At 39.9% G+C, this 21,161-nt stretch overlaps 1 protein-coding gene across 9 annotated transcripts in view; it reads left to right on the top strand.

Moving 5' to 3' along the window:
• The window catches only part of MCC (MCC regulator of WNT signaling pathway), a 208,639-nt gene that overhangs the window by 136,980 nt on the left and 50,498 nt on the right, over positions 1-21,161 (top strand). For all 9 annotated transcript variants that reach the window (XM_080572774.1, XM_080572775.1, XM_080572777.1 and 6 more), the window contains 3 exons: positions 4,089-4,225; positions 7,732-7,895; positions 14,283-14,489. In XM_080572774.1, the coding sequence (XP_080428900.1) occupies positions 4,089-4,225; positions 7,732-7,895; positions 14,283-14,489 (508 nt within the window). The remainder of the gene's footprint in view (positions 1-4,088; positions 4,226-7,731; positions 7,896-14,282; positions 14,490-21,161) is intronic.

Raw genomic sequence — 21,161 nt, 5'->3', positions numbered from 1 at the left:
GTCATATTTTAAATGTTGGGATATAAAGGATACATCCTGGTAACTCTGAAGCAATAAAAGGATTTACAAATTATGCAGTAGTGTACTAATATGGAATTAAGTTTACATTAAAGGTGAATATTTCCTGACTTCACAAGTTTTGAGTATAGCCTTATATTTATTCAAACTCATCTCTTTTTTCCTTAATCCTGAATTTGACTGGGAAAACCATCTGTAATCCAGTTATGCAGAACTAATGTTGGCCTATGACTGACAGTCTTCCTTAGGCGTCACCTTGAAGGTCAGAAAAAAGAAGAAAGTGCAGAGATCAAATTGCTTTTAGTTCTAAGCTAGTGACTGTTTGGATTCATCTGTGCAACTCTTAAACATAATAGTCTGTATGAAACAGACAAATACTGCTTGATTTATTGGTGCCTGCTAAAGGTTATTTGAAACAATCTTTAAGAAGTTTGTAACCCATTGCTGGAAAACCATTCATTCAGGCTATAGCTTTTAATCCGAAATAAAACATATTCAAAAAGTAGTTTGTCATGGAGTTAATGAGGAAGGAGAATGAGTGTTCTACAGTGTCACAGGAAATAACACAAGGCACTCAGTCATATCTACACAATGACCTAGAGGTGTAATTCTTGCTTCTAAAATGTGCTAGGTGGAAGCTACTGAGACTCAATTCAAATTGAATCATAGAACCACAGGATTGTAGCATGGTTTGGGTTTCAAGGGAGCTTAAAGACCACCCAGTTCCAACCCCCTGCCATGGTCAGGGACACCTCCCACCAGACCAGGCTGCCCAAAGCCCCATCCAGCCTGGCCTTGAACACCTCCAGGGATGGGGCATCCACAACTTCTCTGGGCAGCCTGTGCCAGTGCCTCACCACCCTCTGAGTGAAGAATTTCTTTCTTATATCTAATCTAAATCTCCCCTCTTTTAGTTTAAAACCATTACCCCTTGTACTATCACTACACCCCCTGGCACAGAGTCCTTCCCCAGCTTTCCTGTAGGCCCCCTTTAGGTACTGTGAGGCCGCCGTAAGATCTCCCTGGAGCCCTCTCTTCTCCAGGCTGAAGTAGCAATGCGTGTATGATAGCCCCAGCCCCACCTGCCTTGAGTGATTGACTCCCACATTGTCTCAAGTGTCTTGCTCTTTGTTTACATGTGAACTAGTTCAGACAGACCTCAAGTGTATAAACACAGGGAGCAGCCAATCTCTGGGTTGCAGTGCTCATACACCTGTAGTATTTTCTATGTGAGGGTCTTAGAATGCTTTAAAAATATTTGTTCAGTAAAATGATTGTAAAAAAACCTGCTGGCTCCTGAAGTGTGAAACTGTCCAGTGTTTGCAGCTGTGACAAGAATGTGCACCTTACCAGGGCTGTGGCAGAATTCTGCAGTGGTGTGAAAAGATGCTGAAAATATGCTTTTTCACACATTTGATATTTGTTCAAGTTTTTCTCTACAGCTGTCTAGTAGTTGTGATCCTTGGTTTCACCTAATATGAGGAAAGAAGTAAGTTAAGATGTACCGGTAAAAGACACCTTTTTGTTCCAGCATTGAACCCAGGCTGCTCTGTGCTCAGGACAGCTTGGTCTGGTCTTAATTGTCTCCAGCTCACCATGGCATTTCAGCAGCAGAGCACCTTCAAGGCAGACAACAAATATCTGCTTATTCCAGCCAGGCCCTAGCGGATGGCAGCAGGAAAAGAAGCAAGAAGGTTCCCATGAAAACTCCACCTCTTATGGGTGGTAGTGCAGGAGCTCAGTGGGTAGTCAGCGACTGTAAAAAGCCTGGTATTTCCAATGCCTGTTCTGGAGGAAGGGGAATCTCAAACAGCATCTTCTGTTACTGACTACTTCAGTTTTAAACACAGAATTTCTGTTTGTGGTACTTCTTTGTCCTCAAATTCCCCCTTGCATTTTTAGCCCTCAGTCAGCAGTATGCAAGGCTGGTGGTGGAGACACCAATTGACCTTGCTGTTGCTTTACCAGAGATGGACTTCTGATCTTGCTGGTGAGGTCTTAGAGGCATTAATTCATTAAAAAACTGGCTTCTGACTTGTGTCCTCAGAAGGGTGTGCGTCCTGCCACATGACATACTTCTCAAGTGCCCCAAGATACTGATGGTGTTTTAAACTGGGAAAAAGGAAAAAAAAAAAAAAAAAAAAGGGAAGAAAAAAAAAAAAACACCACTAGGGCTAGCTAGACAAAGCTATGTTGGATTTTAAACAGGAAGTCTAAGCAATGAGAGCTAAAACGAGCGTGGTGAGAAATTGTTATTGTTCTTGTACAGCAGGCATTGCTTTATGATCAGTACAGCCTTTTATCTATTTATAGAGGTAATTCAGGTTTTAAAATGTAGGAATAATTGTAGAGAAGGCTGACATAAGTGAAAAAATGACTTATGTTCAAATCAAAAAAAAATCAACTGTTTGAGTATGTGGTAATTGGTTTTTGTCTAAAGCTAGTTATTGTTGGCCTCTGCTTTGGCTAATAATAAACTTATTCATGGAACATTAACTCACACTTATGTATCTTCATTACACTGTTTTAATTCCTGCTATTCATGATTTAGTTTTCACACTTTCTTAATCATGTATTGCGTAGTACCTAAAAGACCTTTCTTTGATCTAAATCTTAACTTTAACCAGCTGACCTGCATTTTTGTTTAATAAGTACTTCTGATAACGTCTGATTTTTTTTTTTGAACTGAAGCAAATGTAAGAGGTAGAAGAGCATACTCACTGCTGTAATAATTACATCTCAGTACCTTAGAAAACACTGCTTGGCAAGCAAGCTGAAATGCGTTTTTTGAGTTGGCCTGATTCATAAATTGTCATCTTTGCTACTTTGAGAGCAGACCTTTTTTTCTGTTAGTGTTCCATGTATTCATGGGCTGTCTTCTCTGCTATTCTCCCTGGCAAATCCTGACAAACCTCCAGGGGAAATCCTGCAATATTTCTGCATCAAACACTCATCACCGTGTAGCATATACACAGAAATCTTACAGAACAGATGCCCCTCCCAGATGCAGATCCTGAGATAGCTCTTTGGATTTGGAACCAGAAAGAAATAGCAGACAGTTCTATTCTCATGCTGTGTTTCTTATCCACTGTTTTGCTCAAACTGCAGCAGAATAAATCTCTGCATTTGATTTAAAGGGTAACAAAATGGTGGTTCTTCGCCTACTTGTCATAGGGGCTCTGCATTAGGATAAACTGGTGTTTGTCTCATGTTTAAACTATACACTTTAATGTCAAAACAATCACTATGGAAATTTTTTTAGTCCAATCAGCAAGTGGATCAAAAGAAAAAATGTTCACAAATGTTCTCAGGCAAAGCTATTATTCATTTACTTATCTTCTTTCCCAGTGCTTTGAACTCTTCATGTGGAGACAGGAGGGAAAAGACCTAATTTTGAAGGTCATTAGCTTTAGCTAAAGTCTTCTGTGTCCTAAATGATTTTGGCAGAACCAGCTTGACAAATAACTTAAAACCTAGGTAACTGAGGCTTTTTGTTTTCCAGCAACTCCAGCAGTTCAGTTTTGTACTCACTTATCTGTTCTCTTCCTTTTGAGAAGAGAAAATAAAAACCTACCTGTCCCCATGAGAATTCAGCACACATATTCAGGTATGTGCATGTATACTCTTGCTTTGCATATAAGCTGATGGCATCCTCAAACGGAGGAAGAGACCAGAATCAGTTATTGCCAGTCCACTTTGGGATCAAAAAGCCACTTGTACTCATTAAAAATGGTCAGCTGGTAAGTTATGGCAGAGCAGTCTGAGTCCTTGCACATGTTCTTATTTGCACTCAGTTCCACTCCTTGTTTCATTGTATGGTGTTCTGGAGTAATAAAGAAGAGGGGAGTAAAGAAATGGAAACTAGATGTTAGCTTCTACAAGCTTGCGTTACGGGTACAGCACGGTGTAAGCTGCTTTGCAGGTATAAACCTTTCACTAATGGCTGGACAAAATGCCATTAAATTTGTGTGGATTGTATCCTGTGGCTCAGTTTACAGGTCTAAAATAAGTGTCACAGAGTTGCGTATCTCCTCAGAGGATTTTATTTCTGCCTTTGCTCTCTCATGCAGGGAGGAAGATGAGTATTCAGAGATGCGGTCAGAGCTCAGCCAAAGCCAACATGAAGTTAACGAAGACTCACGCAGCATGGACCAGAATTCTGTTTCTGTACCGGAGAATCAGTCCACCATGGTCACTGCAGACATGGGTGAGTGATGCTTCTTAAGAGACACAGAATCACAGAACCATACAAGATCCTGAGTTAGAAGGGTTCCACAAGGATCATCTAGTCCAACTCCTGGCTCCACACAGCACCACGCAAAAACTCAAACCCATATTTCTGACAGCGTTGTCCAAATGTTTCACTGAACTCCAGCAGGCTCAGTGCCATGACCACTGCCCTGGGGAGCCTGTCCCAGTGCCTGACCACCCTCTGGGTGAGGGATCTTTCTCTAACCCCCAGCCTGACCCTCCCCTGTCCCATCTCCATGCCGTTCCCTGGGGTCCTGTCACTGTCCCCAGAGAGCAGAGCTCGGCACCTGCCCCTCTGCTCCCCTCGTGAGGGAGCTGCAGGCCGCCATGAGGCCTCCCCTCAGCCTGCTGTGCTCTGGGCTGAACAAACCGAGGGACCTCAGCCGCTCCTCATAGGTCTTCCCCTCTAGGCCCTTCACCATCTTCATAGTCCTCCTTTGGACACGCTGTAATAGTTTTATATCCTTCTTATACCCCAAACTGCACACAGTGCTCGAGGTGAGGCCGCACCAGCATAGAGGAGAGTGGGACAATCCTTTCCCTTGACCGGCTAGCCATGCCAGTCACTGTTGACTCATGTTCAACATGCGTGTCTACCAGAAACCCGAGATCCCTTTCCACAGGGCTGCTCTCCAGCCTCTTGTTCCCCGGTCTGTATGTGTACATACAGCCAGGGTTGTCCCAACACAGCTGCAGAATGTGGCGCTTGCTCTTGTTGAACTTTATGCAGTTGGTAACTGTCCAGTCCTCTAGTTTGTCAAGATCTCAGTGGTGCCTTCTCATAGCAGAAAGACATCCTTGTAGGAGAAGTACATCATAGCCTGTGAAATGCCAGTCAAAACATTTGTTGAGGAAATAAATAAATCAATTCTGTGTTAATCAAAGCAAATGCTGGAACTTCTCCATGACTATGAGCTTATATAACTATGTGACTATGAAACAGCCTCTGTGCCTTTATGTAGACTAGCTACAATTCTCAAATTGGATTCTCAAATTCTCAAATGGAGCAGTCTGTTCATGAGAGCTTATGGCTCTTAGGAAAGAAGAGGAAAAATCTTCCTTTTCTTCCCTGGGTAAACCATATTGGTGCATGAGAGCTTCAGTGGGTGACAGTGTACACAAGCGGTGTTTTAGGAAATAATTGAAAACAGCAGTTTTAAGCCTTGTTGCAGAACTTGGTGAACCTTAAATATCAAGCTATTAATGCTACAAAGGGCTTTGTTATCATGTAACATACAATATTTTGCTTCAATACATAGGACACTGTAGTAGAAGAGTTTCCAATTGTTTGGAGCAGAGCAATTTATTAATGAGAACTTTAGTACCTTTTAGAAGAATTGACATGAGAACAGACTGACTTTTGGGCACACTATTTATTGCCCTCAAGTGGAGGTTAATAACATGTTGATATTGTAAGCAACCATACGCAAGAGATTTTCTGTATGACTTCTTAAATTGAACTGAATACACCAGCTCCTGAACTGTACTTGTTCATAAATGCAAGACCTGCCACAGCACATTTGTATTGCAGTGTCTTGAATTTCTAGAAACATTTCTTTTACTTTTTTGAACCACAAATTTCAAACTAATTTAGTACTCAGCATTTATATTGCTGAAGTATTTCGGTGAGAGCTTTGGTTTTGTTCCTCATGGGAAGAAACTGAAGTTGTACATTAATGGCAAGTTGTCTTTTTAAGTTTCTGCTAACAGTGGGAAATAATGGAAATAAAATGAAATACAGCAGTGCACAAAATAAGAACATTCACTAGGAATTCCTGCATTTTTCCATGTTATCCCTCTGTGCAAAGATTTTGTCCTTTCTGGGTTTTGTTTCACTATTCCTTTGAAAATAAATCCTTTTTGTGTGTGCATGCATGCAAATATATATATATATATTATCCTTATATTTTAGAATCATAGAATCATAACTAATAACTGTGCATAGCCCTGCTTACTGACCTAACAGAATGAGCATCAACGACTTAATAAAAAAGGTAATATGTCATGATACACTAATGTATTTGGATATGTTGCTCAGTTGCTACAGGCAATCAAACAGCGAGAGCTGGAACTATGAATGCTCCTCAGTATGTCTTGCAGAGCTTGTGATCAGGTTGTTCTGATTTCCTGGGTAATGGATGTCTCTCATTATTGTAAGCCGTTGTTTTCTGGGGAAAAAATGTTACTGTAGGAGCAAAACTGAGCATACAAGGCCTTTTGTGAACGTTGTTTGTTGAAATGACAAAGTATGTTATATAATATGTAAGGGAAACAAAGGAATTCAAGAAAATAAAATAGATATTTTTACAATTAAACATCCTGTGTAGTATATGCCACTCATAAATATGTGTTACGATAGGGATTTTTGGTATTCTTAAAACAGACAGGTGGCTGTTAGTCTGAAACTACTTCTTCAGGACTTCAGGAGTGGAATTTTGCTTACATGTTGTCCATTCCTATTTATTGTATGATACTGTGATGAATTCATTATACACTCTTTTCTATTGGTCAGGAGTAGGTTCATGTTTATATGCATTATGCTATGAATGTATATTTTTTGTAATGAGTTTACAGTTTTTTAATTTCACCTCGTCCTTTCATCTGACCTCTTAGTCTTCTCTTGTATGAAGAGTTTTTAAGGCAGTCTAAAATAATCTGATATCTCCAGTCTGTTAAAGTTCAGATACAGTCCAGTATCAGACTCCTTTATGCCCCATTAAGTACCCCATCCACGAGGCTCAAATTAGGAGATTCTGACTGTGGCAGAATGCTTGGAGCAGTAGTGTAGAAATAACACCCTGCAGCAAGAGTGCCACTGTTTTTAATAAGGTATAGGAACTGATGATGCACTGCTGTCACATGGTGCACTACTCGTTATTGCAAGGTCTTAACTAGTAAGGCAGAAATACCAACAGTCATGTCTGAGAGAGCCTAAGAGTGAATTCCACTGTGTCTGCCATAGAAACTACTGCTATCTATCACCAGAATGTGAGCATCATAATGTCATTGAATGTACCAGGCAGAAGACTTGTTGAATTCACGGAGAAAAACCTTAGAGGGTAATCAAATCAGGACAGTAGGTCATGAATAGCAAAAAGAACAGAAGTGGCGTAACATAACATTTAAGATTAAATTTTAAAATTGTAATTATTAATTTAGATTTTAAATTGTAAATCTTAACATTTTGTCCTCTGAAAAAATGTTTTTGAACTGTGAGTGAACACTGTGGATAAGTAGGGGGAGTGTTACTTGTAAGATTGAAGGTAATTCATGATTTCAATTGATGTAGTTATAGTATTTAAGCTGATCAATTGGTGGGGAAAAAAAATGTCAGATTATCAGGACATACTTTTAACAAAAGGAGCCTTAGCTGTTCTGCACTTCATGGGCAAGAGTTTGTTCTTTAATTGAGTCACTTATTGTTGCAACGTAACATGCTTGTTTTGTTTTGTTTTGTTCTAGATAACTGTAGTGACTTGAATTCAGAACTGCAAAGAGTGCTGACAGGTCTGGAAAATGTTGTCTGTGGGAGGAAGAAGAGCAGCTGCAGTTTATCGGTGGCAGAGGTGGACAGACACATTGAACAGCTCACTACTGCCAGTGAACATTGTGATTTAGCCATTAAGGTAACAGTAACATTAGGCTCTAAATGTGTTGTGCGTATTGCATGAGACATGGTAATATTCTGTAGAAGTAGCACTTCTCAAATCAAAGTGCATCACAGAAATCTACTGTAGTTCATTTTATGTGTTGGATAGGTAGTAGTACACCTGTTTTACACTAAATTATCTGAGGCACAGGCACTGAGCTACTAATAGACTTTTGGTCTCTAAACAGTAAAGTATCTGTCTTATACTCATTTCAGAGATAAGAGAAATTAGGACACTCATCAGTTAATTTACTTTCTGAAGGTTAATCCTGAAAGTAAGTTGTCACTTTCCCAAGGTCGCACAGATAGTTAATGACTGGTAACTGAAAGCACAGTATGTAATACTTGCTGAAACTTGAAAGTAAAATGCCATAAACGGTACGTAAGTTGTGACTTATCTTGAGTGTCATCTATCTTGAGTGTCATCACGCGGCACTTGCAGGGCAACCAAGCGATCAGGCCCAGTCAGCATGGGTTTATGAAAGGTAGGTCCTGCTTGACGAACCTGATCTCCTTCTATGACCAAGTGACGCACTTGGTGGATGAGGGGAAGGCTGTGGATGTGATCTACCTTGACTTCAGTAAGGCTTTTGACACCGTTTCCCACAGCATTCTCCTCAAGAAACTGGCTGCTTGTGGCTTGGACTGGCGTACGCTTTGTTGGGTTAAAAACTGGCTGGATGGCCGGGCCCAAAGAGTTGTGGTGAATGGAGCCAAATCCAGTTGGAGGCCGGTTACTAGTGGTGTCCCCCAGGGCTCAGTGCTGGGGCCGGTCCTCTTTAATATCTTTATCGATGACCTGGATGAGGGGATCGAGTGCACCCTCAGTAAGTTTGCAGATGACACCAAGTTAGGTGCGTGCGTCGACCTGCTTGAGGGTAGGAAGGCTCTGCAGGAGGATCTGGATAGGCTGGACCGATGGGCTGAGGTCAACTGCATGAAGTTCAACAAGGCCAAGTGCCGGGTCCTGCATCTGGGGCGCAACAACCCCAAGCAGAGCTACAGGCTGGGAGATGAGTGGTTGGAAAGCTGCCTGGCAGAGAAGGACCTGGGAGTATTGGTTGATAGGCAGCTGAATACGAGCCAGCAGTGTGCTCAGGTGGCCAAGAAGGCCAACAGTATCCTGGCTTGCATAAGAAGCAGTGTGGCCAGCAGGTCTTAAGGAGGTGATTGTCCCCCTGTACTCGGCTCTGGTGAGGCCGCACCTCGAGTACTGTGTTCAGTTTTGGGCCCCTCACTACAAGAAGGACATGGACGTGCTTGAGAGAGTCCAGAGAAGGGCAACGAAGCTGGTGAGGGGTCTGGAGAACAAGTCTTATGAGGAGCGGCTGAGGGAGCTGGGGTTGTTTAGCCTGGAGAAGAGGAGGCTCAGGGGCGACCTTATCGCTCTCTACAGGTACCTTAAAGGAGGCTGTAGCGAGGTGGGGGTTGGTCTATTCTCCCACGTGCCTGGTGACAGGACGAGGGGGAATGGGCTAAAGTTGCGCCAGGGGAGGTTTAGGTTGGATGTTAGGAAGAACGTCTTTACTGAAAGGGTTGTTAGGCATTGGAATGGACTGCCCAGGGAGGTGGTTGAGTCACCATCCCTGGAGGTCTTTAAAAGACATTTAGATGTAGCCCTTAGTGATATGGTTTAGTGTAGGACTTGTTAGTGTTAGGGCTGAGGTTGGACTAGATGATCTTGGAGGTCTCTTCCAACCTAGACGATTCTGTGACTTCGCTGCCTTAAAATATAAAACTAATATTTAAAACAAAACATGTTGTGGTATATTAATTTTAATGGGGAACAGATAGTTCAACTGATACTTGCATGTCTTGTTTTCATTATGCATATAACAGAATAATAAAAAGGAATGCCTGGTAGGACACGTATTAGAGTACTTGCTACATATGGAGGAAGAGGTGAACAAGTTTATTGTGTCAGGTGGAAAAGATCAGCGACTCAGTTATATAAGAACAATTGTATTGACACTTTGCTCTTGAAGTGGGGAGATCTGTGACCACTCTGAACTGCTGAGGGCCTTTGGTGTGCTACTGGGAAAAGTCTCCTCTGCTCCTGGTGGTGCCTGAGGAATATAATTGCCCATAAAGAAATCAATGCTGAGTAGCAGTTTGGAGAATGGGTATGTATGAGAGAGACAGACTGACTCCTGGATCTCTTGGGAATGGTCTTAAAGCAGCTTATTTGAGTATCTCAGAAGATTAGGATCAATACTTTGAATGTTACACAGCATTTTCTGGAGTTTTAGGATTAAGTGTTCTCAGAAGTCAGTACTCAGAAAGAGAGAGATTGTGGATCTTGGAGAACAGGTAGAGATTGGTCCATGATACCCAGAGGTATCCGAAGTAAGAGGAGATGAGAACTGTCTCAGGAAGAGGATTCAGTTAAAAAGCCAAAATAGCTGCTATAAGTGTTCCTCTCAAGCTTTTTGTTTTAGGCACATTATTCACTGTTGATTCAAATTAACTGCAATGAAACTTTTATTGTTCTGAGTAACTGTTCACAGCTTCTTCCTGGTACAAAATACAGTCTTTCTCTTTTCACATAATCTCATAGCCATTTTTGGGCCGTGGAAGGGGAATGCTTTTCCCCACTGCCTGTGCTGCAGAGCCTGCAATTGTTTGTGTTAGACAAGTGATAGCATGCAAAGGATGTTAACCTTTCAAGAAGATAAAACTCTCTGTCATGCTCAGATTGTGAGCTAGGGAAGCGTGTCACTACTGTTCTTAATGTAGCAACACCAACATGTAGAGCCCCTGTCTGCAGCTCCATCCATGGCTGCAGGTTGTTTCTCCTTTCCTGCTTTCTCAGATAGAGAACTGAGGGACTTTTAAAACAGATGGAATCATGAATGCAAAACTAGAACATTCTGTCATGTGCTTTGACTGTTGGCTCTTCTCTTCACTGGTGGGCTGTTGCCTTTAAATGTTTTGGATCCTTTTGCTTTAATGGTTAGATTTCATTGTTGTTTGGTTGGTTTTTTTTTAATGCTGTTCCTGGTAAATTTTCTTGTTTATTTATGCAAGTCATGTGACCCTTGCTAATCCACATGTTTCTGCCCCACAAAGAACAAGAAGACCTTGAAATGAGCAGATCATCTGATAAACTGGACAGTTACACATCTATCATTTGTTTTAGAAAATTTCCACAGAATATGCTGGTTAATGCTTCAGATGTTTTGAAGAGTAAATTACTATCAGACCCAGAAGCAGATACCAACTACTAACAAACCAGTGATTCAAAACATTGTAGATATTTCTAAACATTATCTACTTAAAACATGAAAACAGCTATCTGGATTGAACAAAAAATCCATCTGTCTGGCAGGAGATGTTAATGGAAAAACTGCGTCAAACAGGACATTCATAGTATGTCCTTATCCTCCTTCCTTCATCGATGCTTCCACCAAGTGCAGTTAGGAACATCTTGAGCCAGAGATGTTGTCTTTAAGTTTAATAGTCTTGAGTGTAATTTTCCTCTATGGTTGTTTCTGATGGTTTTTGGACCGATCTAAATTATTGTCCTCCATAAATTCTGGTAGAAATAAGTTTTACCATTGAGTTAGGCCTTGTGAAAAAATGCTGCTTTTCTGCATCTTTTAAACCTGATACTTGCTGGCTGATTCATCTAACGTCATGTGCATAACACAACACCTCTTGTAAGAATACTGATACAGACAGTACTGATGACAGTGTCAGAGACAACACTGGAATTACCATGATATGACTTCCTGCCCTGTGCTCAAAACATCACGCGTAATGCGGTCTGTGAAACCAGTCTGTAATTCAATCTGTAAAGTTAGACGTGAATTTATCTGCTGTGCAGCAGCATGCCTGTTAAAACTGCTCTGAAATATTGCTTTGGAAAAAAAGAAAAAAAAAAACACGTAGTAGTTTAGGGAGTTATATCCATGTACAATAGGTATGTTTTATTTATGTGGAGGAGGTAGTGTGCTGGTCATCAAACCAGAGAACAGTGGCGGTATTTCAGTCATCAAAAGGATACTGGTCAGAGCAAAGCGAGGCAGCACAGAAGCAAGCAGAAAGGTCCCTCTGCTTTGTTAAGGACTGTTGGGCAGCCCTTAGTATGACAGTTGTGCCCATGCTGATGCTATCACTGCCTGAAGTTTGTAGTTGTGCAGGCAGCAGTGGAGGGTGTGGGGAAACAGCAGCAGCAGCCTCTCTGTCTGATGATACCTCCATGGTCATGAGCCATTGCTGCTTCATCTTTCAGTGTTGTTCTGTGCTTATCACCCACAATGGTGCTCTGAGGAGGAGCAGAGGCTCAGAAAACGAAGGGGTTCTCTAAGAGCATGGGGAATAAGGAAGAAGGAGACAGCAGCTGAACTTGGCATTAGTGGGTTGAGGGAACAACAGGGGAAGTGCATGAAAGAGGAGAGAAGGTTTGGGGGTGAAAGGGAGTGGAGAAGACAGCAACAAAGAGGCACTCTTGAAAATAAAGATGGCATCATAAAAAGAGAATGCTCCTGCCATTACAAAGCTTTTCTTCATGTTGTAAGATTAATTACCCAGTGCTTATTTAGAACTTGAACTCCTCATCATGTGCTGAAACAGTTTTACCTTGTTTGAGACCTGTAGGTGCAAGTGGAATTAATATAAGGAAGGATTGTGGCATCTTTTGTCTTACAGAGATAACGCAACACATTGTTCTGTAGAAAATAAATTGAAGCTTACTACTAAATATGTAAATAGAATTATGATTTAGATACTCTGTCAACTGGATTTTATATTTATGACTCTAAATGTACAGCAGTTTTACGGGGGAGAGATTAAATATGATTTAAAAAAATAAACTGAACCTGACTGCAAAAATTTTGTCCCTGCTTTTTCCACAGAGGCTTATGGTCTAATCTTGAATTGGTTGATGGAAGTAGTTTGTTTTTTTCCTCTTCTATGAGTGTTTTTTCACTACCGCTAAGGAATTTCACTATACCCAAAAAGTATTTAACATTAATGGATTGAAAACAATAAATGACCATCTTTTCATTATTATGGACAAATAATGATATGTGACTATGTCACCTTAGTTTCACACTGCTGAAAATGCTGGGAGTATTTCTTGCAGAAAAAAACAGTGCTGTTTTCAACTTGGCTTGTCCTTTTCAGCTGTACTCTAGTTGGACCTTTTATTCCCTCCCTAGTTAAGGACATAAACTTTTAGTCATTTTTGTTATATATAAAAATCAAATTCTTTTTGTATAAAACAATGGGCTATTTTTACCTTGGTATACGACTTATTTATCTTACATATTACACTTAAAAGTACAGGTTTTAGTTGTGACATATTATTGGAATGTCCAATGAAATGAAATTTCTAGGTTGCTTCTAATGTCATATGTTCATTTATTTTCGAAGTCCCTTGTTACCATGTAACACAGATTGATTTAAAAGAGATTCAAAAGCTCATAAGGAACATCTGGAGGTTTTTTGATTTTTGCAAAGGTCCTGGATAAGTTAATAAATTTAATGCAAGTATAACATATGTTAACTGCATAATAGTGTAAGAACTGCTTAGAAGTAGTTACCTGAGTGTTAAGCAATTTTAAGACACTGAATGATCAGTCTGAAGACTAAAAGTTTATGCATGGCAGTGTTGACTTGCTAGTGGTGTGTGCATGTAGGTCAGTTCCAGCCAGTGGAACTTGCTCCATCTCTTCTGTGTTGAATGTTGCCTACAAGCCATAGCTGTGAATGAGGGAATGGCATGGAACATCCTAAAAGGCATTAAGTCCCACAGTAACCCAGCCTATTTTAGACAGCAGGAGGACTGTAAAGTCTTTGGGTACTGTGTAAGCCTAGCCAATGTCTGTTTTATTTCTCTGTCCCCTCCAGGAGAGAATATGCTCAGGGACATGGGAAAAAAAGAGTCCTCTGCTCTGTACTCTGTTCCTTGCCCTTTGTGTGGAGTTGGTCTGGTGTTAAGAAAGGCCCTGTGCCCTTCACATGCAACCACAGGGTATGGACAGGCTGCTGCTTTCTGCCTGTTAACCAGGCAGGGAAGCAACAAGTGCAGTGCTTACCTATAGCAAGTAGTCATTAATTTGTTTTAAAATGTTTTGAGATGAAATTAACAGGGACTGCTGTCATTTGTGGGTATTACAAAAGTAATAGAGCCTATTTGCACCTAAAACATCCCTTGGCTTTGGTGTTGGTCAATACAAAATATTTTAATAAAATGATTGTTCCTAATACCAAACAAGAGAAGCAAACTAATGGTGTTGTGGGACTGGGTATGTGCACATAATTATATAGTTGTTTGTTACACACTTCTGTGCTGTGTATCATTAGTCTTGTTCAATCATATTTGCTTCTTTCTCTTTTATGATGACTGTATTTTTTGCAGACAGTAGAAGAGATCGAGGGTGTACTGGGACGTGACCTTTATCCAAATCTGTCTGAAGAGAGATCTCGATGGGAAAAGGAGCTTGCTGGCTTGCGGGAAGAGAATGAGAGCCTCACTGCCATGCTGTGCAGCAAAGAGGAGGAGCTGAACAGGACCAAGGCCACCATGAACGCTATTCGTGAAGAGAGAGACAGATTGCGTAGAAGGGTAAGACCTTATGACTATCTGAACACTGCATAGATGATCACTTCTTCTTACAGGGGAAAACTAGTCTGTGCAATGTTGTCATTAGAGCAAGTGTCCCTTCCGTCGTGCTTCCAGTACTGATTTAAGTGTTTTCTGTTTTTAAAGCTGAGATATATAAATGACAGAGCTAAGACAAACCTGAACATTATTGAAAAAGAGTATGTGATGAATAGCCAAGGTGTACAACAACCTGAAGTCAGAAAGCATGTGCTAGCAGGAATTCTGATATTCATCTCCAGGGGAGCATATGTAACTCGTCGATAGAGAAAGCAGATGTTCATTTAGTGAATTTTCCTGTGAGGCATGTTTTTTCCTGTAAACAACAAATATTGCTTTTTTTTTGATGGGAATTCAATTTGTGATTAGGAGAAAGAAAAAGAACAGGACTCCTGTCACTGAGTAATAATTCTCTGAACAGAACAATGTGTAGCCCCAGCCATGTTCTGTTTCCCTGTCTAAGTTTTATGGTGCTGCTGTTTCAGATAACAGCTTTGTGCTTTGTGTGAAGTCTTAAGTAAGAAAACTGGAAGTTTGTTTACAGAAAAGAAAGATCAAGATAACATGACCATAACATGTTACTTTTATAATAAGTTAACTTTGTCCCTGTTATATCTGCAGAGTTTTAGTGAGATATCAAATAATTTTGTTATTAAAATATGGCTGTTTAAAATTCATGCTTGGTAACAATTTAGACCACTGTACCTTGTCAAAATTACAGGAAGTGTTGCCCTTTACCTAGTGGCAGCAAAGCAACCCGTTATGCAAATACCGTGTTTCTGAAACAACATTGTTCTGTAGTGACTGTATCATTTTAGCATGAAGCTGCATTGTGTGAGACTTCAAATTTTCAGATACCAAGACACAAATTACCTTTGCAAAACTCTCTAGCCTCTCTTAATACTAAGTTACATAAAGCAAGACCATTTCCAGCTTTTTTGTAAAATGCATTTCTATTATATACCATAAGTGTAAGTAGTTTTCAGTCCTGACATTTTTGGACTGATTTTAGACAGACACTTCTTTTCAAATAGAGGCAGTACCACCTTGAGCTATGGAAGTAGTATTTATGCACATTGTAGGAGTTTTGCAGGGAGTGGGGAGAAAAGAACAGAAGTGTGTGCTTGTGAAATTTACTTAGAGAAATGCAGATACTGGCACTAGAGGTGATGTAGATCAGTATTGGGATATCATACAAGAAAAGAATAGATGCCTCTGAGGATAGAATTAATAGAAAAAGGATTACATTTTGAGAAGTATGGAGTAGAAGTTCATGGGTTTAAAAGATTGATAATGAATTTATAATGACAACCAGGAGCTCCTCAGTTAAAATAAATTTAAAAGGGGGGTGGGGAGGGGGTACAGAATTGATGTTTGTACCCTCAAGGATCAGCATGTGAATAAGCCATTGATAGATGAAGGAAAATGCAAACCTATGATGTACCAGATTAGATATTTCCGGTAGAGAATGGAAAGACTGCTGCACTTTGTGTGAAGAGTGGTGAGATCCGATTGTAATATTTTATGTAGTTCTTATCTCTTACGCTCAGTTTAAATTGATAAACAGATGTAGAAGATGGTCTTAAAAATGGTCAGCTTATTTGTAGAAGTGACTAAAAGATTGTGTTGTTTAACCTGGCTAAGCAAAATCTGAATTTGATTTCTCTTTTCAAGTGCTGGAGAAAGCAAGTAACAATGGGAGCTAATGCCTGTTCAAGTTTAGGGACAGAAATGGAGCAAGAAAAAATGAATATAAACTATCCACAACTATGTTAGGCTACTAGGTAGAAATTAGACTATGAAGTGTCTAACAGACAAGAGGATTGTGGTTCTGAAGAAAGGGTAAGGAGAGAGTAAGTAATTTGAAAATGGAGTTTGAAAATATTAAATATATGTTTGTATGATGAAACATATCACTGTATAGATACCTGTCAAAGCCAGGACATTAGGAAGGTATCAAAAGAAAAACAAAACAGGAAAAAATGCTTTTAATTCACCTGGTTAATACAGCTGCTTTAATTCTAGTGTTAGGTTTAGTATCTCTGCACAAAACTGTAGTATTTTGTCTGTTTGCCATCAATAGCAGAGGACTGGATTAGATGAGGAAGAAAATGCTGTCTAGTTCTGTGTATGTGGATAGTACTTGAATTGGTCAGACTCTGCTAGAATTCCCAGTGACCCAAGCATGTGTGGAACTACACAACTGCTGGCTATATTATGAAATTCGTGCACAATTTCTGTTGTAAAGGCAGTGACTCGGAATGAAAAGGTGGTGTGTTAATAGTGTTGATCTGGTAGTTGTTGGCCTGTCTTTTTGAGCTGTTAGCATGGATGCTGCATGCGTTACTAATGTGTGTCTGCTATGGAAGCATCTCTGGTGGACACAGAATTGAGACATCAACTTGCTTCATGTAATTGGCTAGCACAGTTGTCAGATGGTACCAGCAGGGTGACAGTACTGATCTGAATTGTGTTTGGACCACTGACCATGGAGATAGTAAGTCTTAAGTTGCTCCTTAAAAATTGTGAGCTGTGTAGAGTATAGAACAAGTTGGTATAAAAGTTGGTTCTTTTTTAATTAAGGAAATTCTTCTTGGATAGGTTGGATAGATACCTTGCAGTAAGCTTTCGGTAGGTAAAGAATTAATGTTGGATTGGCACGTGCATAATAAAATCAAACAAACTGTATTCAGGCCCAGCTGGCAAGGTTTTTTTCAGTTGTTTTCACTTAGTTTGCACCTACAGAGGACTTTATTGAAATATGCTTTTTAATATCACCCTGAACTTGCAGAGCAACTGGTTTATTGCCCCCACTGGAGAAGTCTATGACATAAGACTGGCAGCAACACTATGCGACTGTTGTACTGGAAACCATATTTGCATTTGTAATATAACTCTGTGTCCGTAGTTGCAACAAAATAAATGTTTTCTTTGACCTATTGAATATTTTCTGTATGTTACCTGAACTCAGAGTCACTTCAGATTATTTCCCTGGAGAGTAGAAAAGGAGATCCAACTAAAATTTAGTTATTGTTCTTCTCAAATTAAATCGGATGAAGCGAATAAGCTGAAGTTGGCCAGATCAATAGGTCTGTTACTTTAGACCAATGTCTGTAATCAGGCAGAGTGCTTTCAATACATTGTTCTCAGGCTTGTTGGAGATTTAATTTAATTACGTATTTAATGTGCTCAGTTAACAGATTGTGCTGCTTTCTAGAGCAGTAGCTATGGAACAACATACATAAAGAGTTTGTTTCTCACAGGTCATTAGTAAATGAGGTAATTGCTTATTTCTGTAGGGTGCCTGCAGTGTAGCTAATTTCATAATACAGAGTTTTATTTTACCTCTGCGTGATATTGCCATATTAAAAATAAAATTTATTTAGATCTGGGCTGGTCTGTGCCCTGGAAGCTGCTTGCTGGCACAAAATTTATCAAAGTTCTGAATCCAGTAATACAAATAAGATGCTGGGGAACTTCTGTACCAGCTCCTGGGATTAATATTAGAATAAAATTAGAATCAGAGTAGTGCTATTTACAACTGCTACATATAGTAGCATATAGTGGCATATAGTAACAGGCTTAAGCAGTAGTAGAAGTAGTATTTGTGTTCGCAGGCAAAATCCCTTGTATCCACCAGCCAAGTCAGATGAGCAATATATATAGTGTGTATAGCATATAACCTGTGTCATGACTGCAGAATAGAAGTTTAGTTTTCTTTTTAATGAGAAATAAGTAAATAAAGTTGACAAATTAGTAGTGCCATGGTTCGGTACCCTGCAGTGTGTTGGCATAAGAAGTGATAAGCATGGGCAATGTTCAAGCTTCCCTGAGGCTGTGAAGAACTAAGTCTAAAATGAGGAGGCAGTTTCAGCTCTGGATGTCTGTTAAGTCTATTCTCTGCATAAACCATATGTCACCATTACAATTTAGAGTGCAGTTAATCAAATGCTTTCAGTTATCATGTATGTTTGTTTGTTTTTATCTGCTCCAAATTCACCAAACTAACCAGAAAAAAAAAACAGACTTAATATTTTAGCTATCTTTGACTTAAGACCTTAATGAAAATATAACCCACAGTAGTATAGAAAATCGCAGTTTTAGTGCGTAATCTCTCCAGCTGCCCAGACTGCTCCAGCTCCAAGAAACTGTTTTAATATGAGGGCTCTCCCAAGATACTTCATTCTTGCAAGCAGTTGAAACCTACCCAGACCACAGAAAGAGTGAGATTCTTGGCCATGCAGGCATTCTTGAGCCCACACTGTTCTTAGATGACACAAAGCTGGCATGAGCAGCTCGACTCTCCTTCTTTTGGCATCGCTTACATTGGGATCAGAAGGCATTGCTCCAGATTGCTAAAGAACGCCGATATGTTGTGGGCTTTTAGAGGTTATTATAAGCTTGCACAGCTTAAAGTGATCCTTGAGCTGTTGGGTCGCCTTGAGTCTCGCCAGAAACCTGCAGTAGCATCAGAAACGTATTTCCAGTTCTCCACCTCCTTCAGTTGCATGGTATTTGTTTACACAGCAAGATCTCAGCTATTAAAGTAGAACGCAAGCTGTTCTTCTTTTTCCAAGCTTGTATGGAAAAGCTCAATGAATAATCTAAAATTAAATGAGGAAAAGAGATAGGTGTACTGCTCTCACTTGTGCTTGTTCCCACTGTATGCTAGCCCGGGTCAGAACTCTCCAGTTTGTGCCTGGAACTTTCAGGATCCAGCCTTTGCACCCAGTGTCACATCCTTGTATTTCCATGCTTCGCATCCCTCAAAGAGGTGCAGCACCCAGATCCTTCCCATGGATCAGCATGGAGCACAGTGTGAGGGACTCCTGTAGAGCACCCGGTAACATGTATGGAGCACTGTAAATTCTCCTGATACTTAAAAATCCTGTGTGTATGAACCTTGACAGCGTACTTACTCTCCCATAGACGATTATGTGTCTGTGTGTTGTTCCCTTCCTCTGCTCCTCAAAATAATTTTTCAAATTGTGGATTGATTTTCAGTGCTGCCAGAGGAGTAGAGGTTCCAGTGAGTTAAATCCTTATGTATTTTTGAAATTACATCTCTTTGTAGAGGAGAGAGATTCTGTAGATGCTTCATCTGAACTGATTCAGCTCCAGAGAATTCATTGAGAAGGCTCCCCTAAATACAAGGAAATACATTTGTACGATGCAGGCTTACAGCAATTCAAGACTACTATATTCAGTCAACCAAAACAGACAATTTGTAGGAAATCAGGCCTTGTTAGGCCTGTTGGTGATGGTTGTTCAAACATTTATGAGAAGCTATGTCTGACTGAAAACAATTGCCCTAGGCATGAGTGAATGTTTCTGGGGTGCCCAAGGTGGGGAAGGCCCTCACCACTCAGAGCAGCTTGAGTCATCACATGAGTATTGCATTTTCCACCTTCTCCTCCATAGATTTGCAGTATGCATTAAATAAAATGGAAAGTGGGAGAGATACTCACTTCCTGTGGTTTGTTGTACTTTATGTTCCTCCTGTTTATAACAGGAAAAAAATGATGTGGTATTAAAATGCTAGAAAACAAACAATTATGTTACATAAAGGGTTCAAAGATACTGAATCAGGTCCCAAGTAGAGTAGAAAGAAAAGAATCTCAGGCATGCCTCTTATTTGGTTTAGGAACAAAAGCAGCAGGTGTCCTTTGAATGCAGAAATGAGTAAAAATGGATAATTTCTGTTTTTTACTTAGGGTATGGCAAAAAGTCATGTAGTTGTGAGTATGCATGTGTAAAACACAAAGAGTAAAATATGTTTCTTAGACTTATGGTTATAGACAATGAGCAGGTTCCACTAAAGTAGTTTCTATAACCTATTTTTCATTTCTGCAAACAAGTCCCTGATGCTTCTTAATCAATTCTGAAGTCTTTTGTAAGTCCAACATCACTGTAGCATGTCACCCCCCTTTTTTCTTCTGTCTTTGCTGTCTTTTTATTTAGTCCTTAAGGTACACAAATTACGCTTTTTCTCCGTATTTCCTTCTCCAGTTCTCAGCTTTCTAAGAAAACAGAAATAGAAATGCAACTGAGCAATTGCTAAATACCAAATTAATAAATAAAATGTAAAGTCATGTAAGTTTATACTAATTACCTGAGAACATCTGTTTGCACTTGACTTAACATTGGTAACTAGGCTATCTATTGCTTTGAAGTCTAATGACTCTGTTGCCCTGTGTCTCACTTAATGCTCCTTCTGCTGATGTTTCCAAGGTTCTACCACTTCTTTACTTCTATAATTCTTTTGGCTTTCTCAAGCTGTTGAGATCTCTCCCCCTCCCCTCTTTTTTTTTTTTCAGTTGTGGTTTTCGCAGGTGCTTCCTTGGATTTCTCCTTTTTTTAACCTCTGTCTCTCCTCAGCCTGTTTTTTCTGATCATATGATTAGATCTACTTGTCTGCCACTTTCCACCTCAATTTAGAATTTTAGGACTTTATAGCAATTTTGATAATCCTTCTGGATGTTCCCATCTTTAAACTAAATATGATGCAATGACATAAGAAATCTGTGTTTAAATCCTTCCACATTATTCCTCCCCAACTCACAAATCCACTTTTTCCTGTCTTTTAGCAGAACTTTTTTTTTTTGCCTAATCTGTCTTAACCCATTGGATTTTTCC

This window comes from Anser brachyrhynchus (assembly GCF_964034855.1).
Source record: "Anser brachyrhynchus genome assembly, chromosome: Z".
Taxonomy (NCBI): domain Eukaryota; kingdom Metazoa; phylum Chordata; class Aves; order Anseriformes; family Anatidae; genus Anser; species Anser brachyrhynchus.
This window is presented reverse-complemented; position numbering and strand designations above follow the sequence as displayed.